The sequence below is a fragment of the Macrotis lagotis genome, chromosome 4 (genome assembly GCF_037893015.1).
Source record: "Macrotis lagotis isolate mMagLag1 chromosome 4, bilby.v1.9.chrom.fasta, whole genome shotgun sequence".
Lineage (NCBI taxonomy): Eukaryota > Metazoa > Chordata > Mammalia > Peramelemorphia > Peramelidae > Macrotis > Macrotis lagotis.
In genome coordinates, this window is record NC_133661.1 from 229,442,832 (window position 1) to 229,458,975 (window position 16,144).

Here is a 16,144-nt window from a genome sequence, read left to right on the forward strand (position 1 = left end):
GAAGATTACCCAGGCACCAGGATACAGCATTAAGTTGAATGGAGGAGGGAATAGAGAGAGGGGAAACTTAAGGAAAGGGAATTTACTAGGAGAATTTCAATAATTTAGTAAACATGGTGCAGTTGAAGTGATGCGAGGATCTTGGTGGTGGGAATGGAGAGGATGGCTGGAACTTAAATGAGTAAACAAGTCAAAGGAAGAAATGTCAGGGTATGAAAATCGGTCAGATGTAGGCAAAGAAAAGGAAGAATTAAAGATAATAGTGATGACAATGATGATAGTTAATGCAGTACTCTTAAGGTTTGAAAAAACCCTTTGAGGTTCTAAAGACATATGGGAGATCAAGAGAACAACTCCAAAGGACTCCTCTATTCTCCTTCTAAACATACATATTAATCTTGATGTCATGTGGAAAGAAGGAGTTTAAGGCTAATTTTACTTTAAAAAAAATTTCAGAATTGATACGGGTTTTGAAATAATTTGAGTCAAAATTAGTTTACGTTAAGCTATTAATTATTTCATTTTCCAGGACCATTCCCTCTTTAAAGTTTAAAAACTAGTATCCCATGTTACCGTGATAGCCTGTAAAACAAACAACCGAGTTTTCTTTCTATAGACTACATTTGCGTCCATATGAAATATTTCCTTTAAATATTTATAAATTCTTGATCTGAATAATGTCTTTTTTGGCCAGTACTGGTTAAAAAAAAAAGAAAGAAAAGGAATTCAGTATCTTATTTCAAGAGGTCATAACTCTCTCAAGTAGTAGGCATAAAAGTAGCCCTCTAGAAAAAGAAATAGTCTAACAGTAAGTTAGTAATAGTCTTTAATACCGTCCAAAAGATCTAATAGATCTGCCAATATCCCCACTGTATTTTATAAAAAGCCCGGTTTCATTTGGGAAGCCTTAAAATAAATGGTCATCTGATTAAAAAAGGAAACGATTCCTTGTAACCCCCTATTTCTGTAATGCCCCCAAAGCAGGCGCGGCAGCTGTCCTGCTGCTGCTGACATTCCCCGGCCCTGACATTCCAGCTCTCTGAGGTCATGGGCTGCAAGCATACGGGCTCTTCGCTCCTTCTCCCCGTATCCGTCCGCGTGGATGGGACAAGTAACGCCTCCCCGGGCACTCGCACCTCCACTACCCAGGGAGAGCCCGGGCGCGCCGGAGCCCCAGCAGCCAGGCGAGGCAGCCCCCGCGGTCTCGGAGCGCCGCTTCTGCCCCCTAAGCGGCCCGCTTCTGCGCTGGCCGGAGCCGGCCGCCCGGGACGCGCCTGCCTTTGTTGCAGCCCGGCTCGCGGCCCCGGGCCCCGGCGCGCTTGCCCCGAGCCCTCGCTCGCGGGGAGTTCGCTCGAGCGCTCCTCGGCTCGCCGCCCCCCTGCCAGTCCTTACCTAAGTGGAATGCTACACAGACCAAGTTTTCTGAGACAGGAAGTGAGGGATGTTTTCACTATGACTGACTCGGAGGGGAGCCTGGCATGCCCTGCCCGACCTAGGGGACGCAAGGAGACCCTGGTGGCGAGGGAAGGCCGGTGAGAGATGTCTTCCAGGACAACGGCTTGCATTCTGTCCTGAGGATGAGTGACTTCAGAACCTCTCTAGCTGGATCCCTGCAACAGGTAGGCGAAGGGAGTATTTGGGCTGGACTAGACCCTGGGGGCCGCCCCGGCTCTCTTTGTTTGATACAGTTTCATGCTTTTCTTTGGAAACTTAGTACCTCTGCTCCGAGAGGCAGGCAGAACGTGCAATTGAGTGGCATTTTCTCTCCTAAGTAGGTTTCTTCTGTGTCCAGCTGGCTAGTCCTGGGAATCAGCAATGCTGAGCTGCTCTCGAAAAGATAACATTCCTCAAAGAAATTCTTCCTTTTCGTGTTCCGCACCACGGACTTGTTAAGAGAGTACTTTCACTTATATTTTGATTCAATTTATCCTTTTAGGATTCAATGCCAAACCGAGTGGCTAATTCTAGATACATTTCATTCTGCTAAAATGGTGCATACTTGTGGAGCTTGGCAAATAAAAACTTTTGGTTGGGGAGAGAGAAGAGGAGGCGTTGTTTTGTTTTGTTTTTGCTTAAGAGCAGAGTAGCTACCGAGGGGAGAGAAATTCCTAGGTCTGCTGAATTCAGGCTTGTGATTTCGGTGGATACTGATTAGATTCTCTTGGCACGCTGGTCACATTTTCTGTTTGCTGATAAAGCCTTGTAATTGTGAGTGACTGTGTGTGTGTGTGTGTGTCTGCGTGTGCATGTGTGTGCACATTTTTAAAAAATTCCTGGTGATCAAGATGACCACCAGCTGTTAGCCTAACACTAAATGACAGCTGCTAGATTTTTTTTTTAAAGAAGCTTTTAATTTCAGATATAGCAGTTGCTTTTGGACAACTAAACATAGTGCGATTAAAGGAATTTATTCTTCAGTTTTTACATTTGTTTGTAGGGGATATTTTTGTCTTATAAGAAATAGGTTGTTTCAAAAAATGGAGTTATTAAATTCTTTCTTACTGACATGCTAACACTTTATTTGTTGCTTTATTTTCAGGTAGCTAGTGCAAATTTTAAATTAGATGAAGCCTTGGTAAGGAAAAGCTTCACAAAATATTCAGTTATTTCATTAAGAAAGTTTTTGATTATTGGAATACTCAAAGAAATAACATCTTTGCTTGAAGAAACAGATCTCCCTGACTTGTTTAAGAGTGTCTGATGAAATGAAACATTTAACTTCTATGTCTTCTATGCATTCTATTTTCTTTAATACTCAAACCTTTCCGTTTTAAGGTTGTAGTGTAGAAGTAAATACCCCTCCTAGAAATCTTGTCAGTCATCCCAAAGCAACTGTCTGCAAAATATGAAAACACTGATCAGTAGAGAGTTAAACTGGATCAACAAATATGAAATGTCTTTTAAAAATTCACTTATGACATTTTGAGAAAAATAACCTTTTAAGTTGTCCCTAAAATAGACAAAAGTTACTCCTTAGCTTCTCCTCTACTTTGTCTTATTAGAGCTATTAACCAAATAAACAGTTTCTTAAATCCTGCATACAAGATGCCTTACAAAACAAGGGCATCAAGAATTGGGCTAAGAAGAGTTTAATTGTGCTAACTTTGTTTTGGGTTAAGTAGGGCATTACTTTTAACACATCAGAGTCTGTTCTTTTCTTAAAAAAGATTTCCTTCCAGCAAAGTTTCCTCACTCTTCCCATCCCCCATCCCTAAGCCATTTCTACCTGTAGGGACATTACACCTGGTTTAAGAAATTATTGTTGCTAACAAAAAATACATTAGGGAAAAAATCTATTTCTGTCATCAGTGAGTTTGTTAAAAAAAGTCCCAAAAAATTCCTCTTGCAACTACCCTCTTCCCCCAAGATTTTTGTTCCATTTACTTAATCTGATGCTCAAGTTAATAATTAAACTATATAGTATAGTATCTCTTGTCTTCAAGGCTTAGGCAATTTGTTTCTTTGTAGTGAAGAGATCACAATATCTGGAACCTCCCAGAATACAAATATTTGTATTCCCTCTTCATATAGACAAGTGTCCTGCTTTTGTCTTTTGCTACTTACCTGTCCTAGTTTCATTTGTTTTTAAGGACTGTTCCATAGTTCTCATATTGAAATTTAAATTTATTACTCGATGATGTCGTGGAAACTTTTTTTGATGTAATTTGTACACCATCTCTTAGAACTAGAGATCCAGAAGTTCTGTCCCTAGGGTGATCCAAAAAGTAACCAGGAATTTAACAAGAATACCTAATAAGACTTTGTTAAAGATTTTTGCTTTAGACTGACAAATCCCCATCCTTTCAATAGATCTTATCTTTTTAATATTATGACAGCCTTTTTCTTTTCTGCTTTTCAAAGGAACTGGCATCTTTCCTCACCGCCCCCCCACCTTGCCCCCCCAAATCCCGACAATACAGCATTACTCTCTTAAGTACATACAATATTAGAAATCCATATTTTTATGGCTTATAAATATACCTGTATTTAGTTATTATGCAACTTACCCATTTATATAGACCTTAGCATCTATTTTCCTGGTAGTTTTCAAGTTAAAAGTTTATTGTTGCCTATTATAGCTTGACAGGTGGTGGTTGTGGTGGGGAGTATCTACTTAAGAACTATTTTCCCTTTGATACAGTTCTTCTACATAGTAGGCTGAACTACATTGTAAATCTCTCCAGGTTTGGGTCTGTGCATTTTAACCTGTTAAAAATTTTTCTTCATTGAATAGTGTCTTGTACTTGTCTTTTCTTAAATATTGTAAACATTTGGCAATGAATGGGAGCCTACAGTATTCTCTGTATATCTCTTGCCTTTCTCTTCTTTAATCCTCTTCTTTTCCTCATCCCCATCCCCATCCATCCTTTTGGGATCAGCCTAGGGACAGAGCTTCTGAGGGATGGTGTACTAGAGTATGCATTCAAAATTATATCAAAGTTTTGGTTGTGTTGTAAGTTAAAGAAATCTATAGTTATTTACCCACTGTGTGTGTGTGTGTGTGTGTGTGTGTTTTAACACATATTATCCTCCATTTATTCCTTAAAACCATCCAGTGAGAGATGGAGTACAAATATAGTATTAGCACCATTTTCATTTAGGGGAAACAAAGACCTAGAGGGGAAAGTAATTTGCTCAGTCTTCAAACAGTAGGGAACCAGACTGGCTTACCTCCTAAAGGATTATGTAAACTGACATTTATATTGCCCCTTAATGTTTGCAAAATCCTTTATAACTATTAAATCCAAGACAAGCCTTGTCTGCTCTTTCCCTCTTTCCTCCTCTCCTCATCCCGTCCATAGACCAATAATAATATTTAGCTTTATATAATACTTTAAGGTTCTGAAAGAAACTGCTTTACATAAATTCTCATTTGATTTTTCCACCAACTCTGTTTCTCTCCATATTGGACATTCTCTCTGGGGATTCTTCATGTCAGGAATGCTCTTTCTTCTCTACACTCCCTACTGCCCTCCCTGGCTTCCTTTATGTCGAAAATAAATTCCCAATTTTTACAGGAATCCTTTCCCGGCCCTTTTTAGTTTCAGTGTCTTCCCTTTAAAAAAAATATTTATTTAAGGCAATGGGTGACTTGCCCAAAGTCACACAGCTAGGCATCAAGTGTCTTAGGTCAAATTTGAACTCAGGTCCTCCTGACTCCAAGGTGGGTGTTCTGTCCACTGTGCCACCTAGCCACCCCCTTCCCTTTGTTAATTATTTCCTATTTATCCTATATCTATTTATATATCTATTTGTATCTATCTATATATCTATTTATCTATATAGATAAATAGATATATAGAGAGATATAGTTTGCTTTGTTTCTCCCCCATTAGAGAGTAAGATCCTTGAGTTCAGGGATTGTCTTTTGTTTTTTTAGGGGTTTTTTGCAAGACAAATGGGGTTAAGTGGCTTGCCCTAGGCCACACAGCTAGGTAATTATTAAGTGTCTGAGATCGGATTTGAACCCAGGTACTCCTGACTCCAGGGCTGGTGCTTTATCCACTGCTCTGCCTAGCCACCCCAGGGATTGTCTTTTGTCTCTTTTTTGTACCACCCTCCAATTAGACCAGTATCAGGCACATAGCAGGTGCTTAATAAATGTTTATTGTATTGAACTGTAGCATCTCTGAAAAATGGGTTATTATTGAACTCAAGGAACCCTGTGAGTTAGGGGGCTATTATCATTGCCGTTTTATAGATGAGGAAACCGAGTCTGAGGGAGATAAAATGAATTGTTCAGGATTCCACAATTAGTATCTTAAGTTGGAATCGGAATTCAACTTTTTTTTTAAGGTTTTTGCAAGGGTTAAGTGGCTTGCCCAAGGCCACACGGCTAGGTATTATTAAGTGTCTGAGGTCGAACTTGAACTCGGGTCCTCCTGACTCCAGGGCCGGCGCTCTCTAGCCGCCCCCCAAGGAATTCAACTCCTTCAACCCGGATAACTGAGTTTCTAGATAACCTAAGTCTGGCGGGGGGACTCGCCTCTCCACCGTGGTTACTTGCCTTAGGATGGGGAAGAAAGTAGAACTTAGGAGCTGGAGAGAGAGGAAACTCCCCCGCCTCCAATCTAAATTGCTTTTTAAATTTTTTTTTTTAGATTTGTGAGTTAGGGGGCTATCATCATTGCCGTTTTATAGATGAGGAAACCGAGTCTGAGGGAGATAAAGTGAATTGTTCAGGGTTCCACAACGAGTATCTTAAGTTGGAATTGGAATTCAACTTTTTTTTAAGGTTTTTTACTAGGGTTAAGTGACTTGCTCAAGGCCACACAGCTAGGTAATTATTAAGTGTCTGAGGCCGGATTTAAACTCAGGTACTCCAGACTCCAAGGCGGGTGTTCTATCTACTGTGCCACCTAGCCGCCCCTAAATTGCTTTTTTTTAAAGATTTAATGTTTGGGGAAGTGGCTTGGCTGCTCGGGCAGCAGTCATGGGTTCGAATCCGCACTCAGCTTCTGAGTTAACGTATCCTTTGGGCGATTCGCCTTCTCTTGGCCACGTGACAGAAGGCACGGGGGGGGGGGGGCAGATGACCTTTGGACGCCCGGTTTTTACAGTCAGAGCCCTGGAAATCCGAGGGGCGCCTCTTGGAAAGGGCGGGACCCCGATAATGCTGGGCGCGTGCTGCCCCTGCTAAGGCAACCCGGGAGACGCTCCCCAGGAGCCCCTGCTCCCCCTCCCCCCAGGCCGCGGTCCCTTGAAACGCCCCCTCCGCTTCTGCACCCCTTCCCTCCGGTTTGCTGGGCTCCGAGGAGCGGTCCGGACCCGAAACCCGTCCCCCGCCCCGGAAACGCACCCGAAACAAGCCGCGTTCCGGGGAGCCGGGAGACGCGGGGGCGGGACCTTAACGCTGCGACACCCCGGCCCCGCCCCCGGCTTCTGATTGGGGGACGCCCTTCCGGGCGCGCGGCCCCTCGGCGGGAGCGTTTGCCACGCCCGCCCTCTTGGCCCCACCGGCGTACGCCTTAGCGTCGGCCCCGGAAGCGCCCGAGCTCGTACGTGACCCCGACGTCGTGCGCGTCCGCGGCGGCGCCCTCGGCCTTCGGGGCTGGGTGCCGCGTAGGGGGGTATCCCGTTCTCCGGACCCAAGTGGGAAGGAAGGGAGGACCCCACCCCCGCCGTGTCCCCTCCTGAGCGCCTCCAGGGACTTCTGGAAGCTTCCCAGGCTGGGCGCCGGCTCCGGACCAGGCGGCCATCGGGTGCCAGGCCCGCCCCAGCCGCGGCACCGCCTTAACACCCTGCAAAAAGGAGGGGGCCGGGGGGCTAGGTGGCACAGGGGATGAAGCACCGGCCCGGGGTCCGGAGTGCCTGGCTTCAAACCCGGCCCCAGATACTTAATAATGACCCGGCGGCCTTGCAAAAACATGAAAAAATAAAAAATGAAAATAAAAATGAGGAGGCTAGGCAGGGCCAAAGCTGCCAAGTAGCTGGAATGCCACCCAAGCCTCCCGGCGCACCGCAGGATCTCAGATACGGCCAGTGGAGAGGCCTGTGGGGAGGGAAGAGGCCTTGGACGTTCTGCACTTCTCCCGATACAAGAAGGAAATCGTTTTCTTAAGAAACAAAATTTTATTGTTATCTTTTGTTTTTTACGTCTTCTGGATTTCTCATTCCAGCCTTTTCTCACAACTAGCCGTCCCATGATAGAGTAAATTCTTGGGCGGAGATACACTTAGAGGCAAACCTGTTTCCTCAAGGGAGGGGTTGGAAATGGCAATGAAATGCAGTGGAACCGAGGCGTAGGACTGGAGCAGGATAAGGCTGAAATCTGGTTTATTGAACACTAAGGTGTCCCAAGGTCTAGAGTCCCATTCCCTGCTTCTGGAGGCAGGGGAGATTGAAAATTTCTAGGAAGTGATGCCTGAATTGACATTCTTTTTTTTTTTCCTTAGAAAGATTTTATTTATTTTGAGTTTTACAATTTTTCCCCCTAATCTTGCTTTCCTCCCCCCCACCCCCCACAGAAGGCAGTCTGTTAAGTCTTTACATTGTTTCCACGGTATACACTGATCTAAGTTGAATGTCATAAGAGAAATCATATCCTTAAGGAACAAAAATAAGGTATGAGATAGCAAAATTATATAAGATATGGGTTTTTTCCCCTAAATTAAAGGTCTTTAGTCTTTGTTCAAACTCCACAATTCTTTCTCTAGATACAGATGGTACTCTCATTACAGATAGCCCAAAATTGTCCCTGATTGTTGCACTGATGAGATGTGAGCGAGTCCATCAAGGTTGATCATCGCCTCCATGTTGCTGTTAGGGTGTACAATGTTTTTCTGGCTCTGCTCATCTCACTCAGCATCAGTCCATGCACATCCCTCCAGGCTTCCTGTCCTTCCTGGTTTCTAATAGAACAGTAGTGTTCCGTGACTTACATATACCACAGTTTGTTAAGCCATTCCCCAACTGAAGGACATTTACTTAATTTCCAACTCTTTGCCACCACAAACAGTGGGTGTTATGAATATTTTTGTACACGTGATGTTTTTACCCTTTTTCATCATCTCTTCAGACCCAGTAGTGGTATCACCACGGCAAAGGGTATGCACGTTTTTGTTGCCCTTTGGGCATAATTCCAAATTGCTCTCCAGAAACGTTGGATGAGTTCACAGCTCCACCAACAATGCATTAATTTGACATTCATTTTAATGAATATTTTATCAGAATTAATTTTCTCCTTTCAACGATATCCAACTTAAATGAACATTTTCCAAGCATCTTCAGTGAGACATTGCTATAGTTTCTAGGGACACAGAGATGAAAATAAAAGTTTCTGTATGTAAGAAATTTATGGTATGAGATTGACATGCATGAATGTGGTAATGTAAAGGAGAGGTCTGGATAAAGTGCTATAGGAAACTCAACTGCCCTATTTCTGTACATGGCACTGCTATCTGCCCAGGCCCCAAATGTTGAGGTCATTTGTTATACTTCTTTTTCTTATCCTTTTTTCCCCTCATATCAAATCACTTGTTAATTTCTGTTGATTCTACCTTTAAACCATCTTAATTCCCTTACCACACCTGAGTTCAAGACCTCTTCTGAGTAAATCCACCGTAATAGTTTTCCAACTGGTCTCTTTCTCTTCTAATCCATCCTTAGCACATGGCTGTCAAAATAATTTCTCTGAACCATAGATCTGCCCATGTCACTCTACTATTTAAAAACTTGTAGTGACTTTCAGTTGTTTTAAATACAAATGTCATAGCCTGGCATTTAAAACCCATTACAATCTGGGCTCTAACCTACCTTTTAAGCTTTATTTAACATTCCTTCCTTTTGCACACTCTACATTCCAGTCAAATGTGATTACTCAGTTCCTGGAACCACTAGATCTTTCCAGCCTTACTTCATTCTCACAGTTGGTATCTAACCATCCTGATAAAATACTCCCTCTTTATCTCAGTGCCTTTTAAGACTCAACTCAGGTGCCGTTTTTGTCGGTGAAGCTTTGTCTCACCCTCAGCTTCATCTGAATGTGTTATTTATTTTTCTCAAATATTTCTTGAACACTTTATCTGGATTTCTGTCCTACCTTCATAACATTCTACCTTATATAGGTATTTATCATTCCTGCCCCTCCTTAATCCCTTAGTAGAATGTAAATTCATTTGGGACTGATACCATATTTTTCGTCCTTGAATCCCCAATACCTAGCACATGCCTTGCACTTTATAAATATTTTAGTTGAAGGTGAAGTCTTTCAAATATGGTTGAGATTAAGGAATAAAATCCTGGTGCTCAGTTTAACGTCTATTTCCCTAATTCTAAACTTTTCTCTAGAGGTCAGAGAAGTCTAATTTGCATATGAAGGCTTATAGATTGTTTTGTTTTAAATCTTAAGTCCTCAGTTACCAGGATATCCTTCCATAAATTAATCTTCTCTTTTCACAGTACTTTGGTGGATGATCCCTTCACCTGGATTTTGGAGAATCAGATGTTTTTTAATGGCTGCAGATGCTGCTGGGTGAGCAGCTGGAGACTTTACAACTCTCATCTCTTCAGAAGACCAGCATTCTTTCTCCATTACCTTTCTCTGGGTCAGTGGTGGTGCTTTTCCCTCACTGCCACCTTACAATAAAAGGGAGTTAAAATGCCACTTCCATTTGGGTTGAAACTGAAACGTACTCGTCGATATACAGTGTCCAGCAAGAGCTGTTTGGTTGCCCGAATCCAACTGCTAGACAATGAGTTTGTGGAGTTCACACTTTCTGTGGAGAGCACTGGTCAGGAAAGCCTGGAAGCCGTTGCCCAAAGACTAGAGCTTCGTGAGGTAGGCAAATAAGCCAATAGGGCTTCCCTTTTTACTATACTGCTACTTGTTTTTGTATTAAGTAGGTACTTAATAAATGCTTATTCAATGACTGATATAATAGATGGGAATCTTTAGAGCCATTTGCCTAAAATGGACTCTCTGAATTTATAAAGGATCAAATTTGATTTGAGCTTTAGGGTCATCATGATTCTTTAGTTCCTGATTATCTACTTTTTCAATTGACTGTGGTGAACTTTTTTTTTGTCCTAGTCAAGCTTAATCTCTCTGTAATTGAAAAGTATGTTAAATATAATCTAAAATGTAAAGCTCCTACCTTCAAATATGTTCCAAAGTCAAATATGAACAAATTTTGGATTATTCCAGTCATGGTCTTTCATTCATAAGGAAGAGTGGCTATGTAAGGTTGTAAACCTTATAATTCTATAGACTGGTTGATAATTAGATAATCAGAATTCTTTTCCTTATGATTATTATCATTACAAGCATGTCTGGAAAACAATGTTTAGTCATTTAGTACTGCTTTGCAGCTGAGAGAAGAGAGATTAAGTGACGTGCCAGGATTCCAATCCAGGACCCTTGACTATAAGTCAGCCCCTTCCTTATTTCATGTTGATTTTTATAGCCTCCTCCAATTTTATTTTTGTATTTGTATCACCAGAATTTAACACACTGTCTTGAATGTGGAACTGAATGTATTACTTTTCATATTCTACTTCAATGTTTCAAATAGTATTCCTGCCTGGGTTGTTATTAATATCGCTTCATTTTCGAAGAAGACCGAAATGACATCACTATGAGATAAATTATGGTGTGTCCAACTCTGGCTGAGCTCAGAATGCTCTACCACAGGTCGGGCACAAATAGTCCATATTAACACCTGGGGTGCTTACTCTAAAGTTATGGATGTCACATTTCCTTTGAGCTGCTTCAGTTCTGCCTTCCTCATAGAGTGCTGCCTGCCATACTGGGTGGTCCTGTGCCAGTATCTCCCGTGCTGTACTATTAATTCCAAAGTTCTTCAGAGAGACTTTCAGGTTATCTCGGTATTACTTATGGCTCCTTTGTGAGCACTTGCCCTGTGTGAATTCTCCATAAAATAGTGTTTTTAAAGGCAAGCATACTTCTGGCTTTCTAAGAGCGTGCCCAGTCCATCATAGTTGCACTCTCTGTAGTAATATTGGAATGCTAGGCAGTTTAGCTCGAGAAAGGTTCTCAGTGTCTGGTATCTCCTTCTGCCAGGTGATCTTCAGAATCTTCCTAAGACAATTTAAATGGAAGCGATTTGGTTTCCTGGCTTGGGTCTGGTAGACTGTCCAGGTTTCACTGGCATAAAGTAATGAGTTCAACACAATGGCACTCTACACCTTTCAGTTTGGTAGTTAGTCTAATACCTCTTCTCTCTCATACTTTTGGTATGGGTGATGTCTTTTGATGTTTGCATAAATTGGATTTAAGGTAGGGTTACATGAAGTCAACAGCTTTGCTATTTCTTCCAAAGTCATCATGACCCTGTGACAAGACAGAGTTAAGACAATTGATAATGGCCCTAGATGTAGTGGATGACCTTGACATTCTTGATGTCTAACCAAGCTCTAAGCTCTCCACAGCACCTGCTTCAGTTGCCTTTATGGCCATTGGAATGAAGTGTTCTCATCTGCCCATTCCACCAAGTGTAGACTTCACTTCCTTGGGGTAGACACCCCTGACAACTTAACGATGAGTTTGAGATTCCTTTGGTTAACCTCAACCTGGTTTAGCCCTCCTGCCAAAACAAAATTTTCTAGGGTATGACCACTGTGCACACTATAACTGTTGGAGCCCCAGGTGAGAGTTAGGTGACTCAGGTGGACATCAAAGGAGTAAAGCAGCTCTGAAAAGGGCTCGGTAGTCCTCACACCAGAAGTAATACTCTAATAGATAATGTGTCTTTAGAACAACTGACTGATTCATTCAACTATTTCTCTATTTTTTGCTGTTTGTTTGTTTTTCAGTCATCTGACTCTTTGTGACCCTTTCCCTAATTTTCTTGGCAAAGATATGATTTGCCATTTCCTTCTCCAGTTCATTTTATAGATTAGGAAACTGAGACAAACGGGGCTATGTGACTTGCCCAGGGACACATAGCCTGAATCAGGTTTAAATTTAGGAAGACAAGTCTTTCTGACTCCAGGCTCAGCACATTCAATCAACTGTACCACCTCATTGTCCTATTGCTCTATTTTTGTCTAATCTTTTCTTTTTCTTTCTGACTTACATCTCCTTTCTCCTCTCCCTTTTTCTTCCTTATCTCATCTATGCCTACCTATTCACTGACTTTGCTTAGTATCCCTGTATTAAGAGATTGCTTACCTCTGATGATCTTAAAAAAGGAGGACATTTTTTACCTGGTTTGTGATGAGCCTGCCTTTTATTGTAATAGAAGGATGCTTTGAAAATAGAAAAGCATGGAATATAAATGGTCCTTTATACTTGGAAGAACAGTCCACTACTCACCTTCACCTTTTTTTCAAGTGTTTAATTGCTTTAAGAGTAAGGAAATGTATTCTCTCCTTTTTTCCTCCTTATAACTAGAATATTTCCTTCTAAACCAACTTTGCTGAATTTGTTAATTGTTTCGAGTTTTTAAGATGATTTTCTTGGGTTCTCTAGGCATACCATCATCTGCAAAGAGTGAAAGTTTTCCTTCCTCATTGCCAATTCTTATTCCTTCAATTTCCTTTTCTCTATTCACTACAGCTAGTATTTCTAGTACTATATTGGATAGTAATGGTGATAATGGGCATCCTTGTTTCACCCCTGATTTTATTGGAAATGCTCCAAGTTTAATTCCATTACCTATAATATTTGCTGTTGGTTTTAGATAGCTGCTGTTTATTATTTTAAGGAAAACTTCATTTATTCATAAACTTTCAATTGTTTGTAATAGGAATGGATGTTTTATTTTATTAAGGGATTTTCAGCATCTATTGAAATAATCATATGATTTCTGTTGGTTTTGCTATTGATATGTTTAATTATGTTGAGTGTTTTCCTAATGTTGAACCATCCCTGCCTGCCTGGTATAAATCCAAACTGATCATGATGTATTATCCCAGTAATAACTTGCTGTAATCTCACTGCTAAAATTTCATTTAAGATTTTTTCATTTACATTCATTAGGTAGACCATATATTTTTGTTTGAGAACTTCTTTGTCAGTATACTGGTCATTTTTGATCTCTTTTGTTTTTTTATACTACAGTCTTATACTGATAGAGACCTTCACACCAAATAACCATCCTTTGTAATAAAGAACAAAAGAGTTTTGAGGTATTATGATTTAGTTGAGGGGGACTGGATTTGATGTTGGAAAGACCTGAATTTTAATGATCAGATGAAATGATATCCGCAAGGCAATTTGCAAATTTACAAGTCCTAATTGGCTTCTGTTTTGTTACTCTTATTATTTTTTCCTTCTTGTTCAGTAATTTTTCAGATGGCACCAAGCAGGCTAAGAACAGTGGGCACTAATAACAGCAACCAGAAGACAAAAAGACCTTGGGTAAAGGAAGAGGCAACAGATCCAGTAATTAAATTATAACTAGAATTCCCAGTTCTAACAAGGTCCCAGGAAGAACTTTCAGAGCAGATCTGAATGTTGGGGAGGGAGTTCATTAATTGGGATGCCCCCATCACAAGGTCATAATTTGAGCTCAGGGAGAAGACTCTTCTGGACTCTAGGACCAGCACCCTATCCTCTGTATCACCTAACTGCCCAGATTATGATTATGATTATTATAATTAATAGTATAACTACTACTATTATTTTTTTGTCTTGTTTTGTCTTTTTTAGCTTTTTTTTTTTTTTTTTTTTGCAAGGCAATAGGGTTAGGGTTAAGTGGCTTGCCCAGGGCCACACAGCTAGGTAATTACTACCCAACTACTATTATTCTTAACTAGAATCTATGATTATCTTTATTAGAATCTAATGTAATAATTTTAGTTATTACCTAGAATCCAGAAAGGGCTGCTTTTTTTTCCTTTTCTGCTCCTTTATGTTTACTTTGAAGTATCTTAAAAATCCTTCTAAAATGATAAAAATGGTGATTTTGCCACTATAGTGAATACGATAGCAACTGATTTGGCTTTGTTTTAGGATTCAGAGCTGTTTTGAAATACAATTTGGCTAGGAGTTCTGCCTGTTGTTGAAATTTGGAATTTTCAGTGGAAACCCAGGCAGATGTTTGTTTGTCAGCCAAAACCATGGAATGAAGGGGGGGAAAAAAAGGACTTATATTTTCCTTGCTTGCTTGGTCTTATTTAGTGAGAAGTTATCTTTATTTTTCTACTCTCCTCTACCATTTTCCCAAATGGAGGAAGAAATCATCCTTTCATCTGACTTCCAACATTGAGAGTTCCCAGTGTTATAAAGGAGAAATTTACCAAAGACCAGGGAACAGAGATATGATCCAGGCAATAGCTCTTTTACGTGCTGACTTCTTCCTAAAGTCATTCCTACAGACACCCTGAGTATTTTCTCTGGGATTCAGAAGCAATAAGAAATTTTCCTCTATAAGCTTTTCCTCCCAGAAACAGCTTTCTCCTTCATGTTCACATTTATCATGGATCATTCTTTATGCCTATCAGTCTTATGCAAATTGATTTCTTGGCATACATTGTTGAGATTTTTGGGGGTGGAAGTTACATTTTTGAAGTTCTTAGTAATTCTGAAGTTGAATCTACAATTTACATGTTTTCTAATTTTTCAAAAGTAATTTTGTGATTTCAAAATTATGTCCAGTTCTTTTGAAATCATCTTATTATTCACTGTAGACTGCTGATTACTTTTATCTTTTCAAAAGATTGCCTCTATGTTGATCATCAATTTAAAACATTTTTTTTTTTTTAGTTTTTTGAAAGGCAAATGGTGTTAAAGTGGTTTGCCCAAGGCCACACAGCTAGGTAATTATTATATGTTTGAGGTTGGATTTGAACTCAGGTACTCCTGACTCCAGGGCTGGTGCTCTATCCACTGCGCCATGTAGCCGCCCCTAAAAGCATTTTATTAATTAAAGTAAGAAGAATAACATTGTTTAGTGGTCCAGGAAAATCACTGTTAATCCCTTGATTATATTGAACTTTGAACTTTGGCTATTTTTTTATCCTGATGTTATTACAGTTTTTGCATATCTCAAATTATATTTTGAAATTAATTTCATTCTATTAAGTCTACTAAGTTGTAGCAAGTGAAATGTATGGTACCTACTTGAAAATGATTGACTTAAACCTTATCTGAACTACTCTCTGTCCATATTAACCTTATATAATGGTGTAGTTGTCCTCATTGTAGGTAATTAAACAAATTACAAAGTTCTGAGCTTTGTACAATAATATATTTACCTTTTAACTTTCTTTCCTACAAACTTTTATTTATATTCTTAACACAGAAAGTAATGATAGTTCTAGGAATTGTATGATGAAGAGCAAAATTATTTTAACTGACTTTTGAACATCTCTTTGTCCCATTTCCCTCAACCTTATCTCACCTATGCCCTAGTCTTAACTATTAAATTATTTTAAGTTAAATTGTTTCAGGTATTTCAAGCATCTGTTAATTTTACCTTAACTGTTATCTAAGTATAACAGGAATTTAGACAAAATTGCTTCTGTAATATCTATTATAATTTGGGCTCTTAAAAATAGCTTTGGTCCATGGATGTGTGAAGTGTAATTAGAGTTGGATTATTTATAGTCTACATCTAATAATGAAAGAATATTCTTTTTCCATCTTTGGGTGTTATTAATTAATAAATAATAGAATATCAGTCATTAGTTGAATATTTATTAAGTAACAATCTAATTTATATTAACCAAGACAGTTAAT

The 16,144-nt window shown here is 40.0% G+C and overlaps 1 protein-coding gene across 2 annotated transcripts in view; it reads left to right on the top strand.

Annotated features, from left to right (window-relative positions):
* Positions 1 to 1,336: 1,336 nt before the first annotated feature.
* The window catches only part of PTPN21 (protein tyrosine phosphatase non-receptor type 21), a 124,909-nt gene continuing 110,101 nt past the window's right edge, over positions 1,337 to 16,144 (top strand). Inside the window, exons 1-2 of one of the 2 annotated variants that reach the window (XM_074235572.1) lie at positions 1,338 to 1,619; positions 9,901 to 10,279. In XM_074235572.1, coding sequence (XP_074091673.1) covers positions 10,100 to 10,279 — 180 coding nt within the window. In that variant the 5' untranslated portion in view covers positions 1,338 to 1,619; positions 9,901 to 10,099. Of the gene's footprint in view, positions 1,620 to 9,900; positions 10,280 to 16,144 lie in introns of both variants that reach the window. The other variant, XM_074235573.1, reaches the window with a different exon arrangement.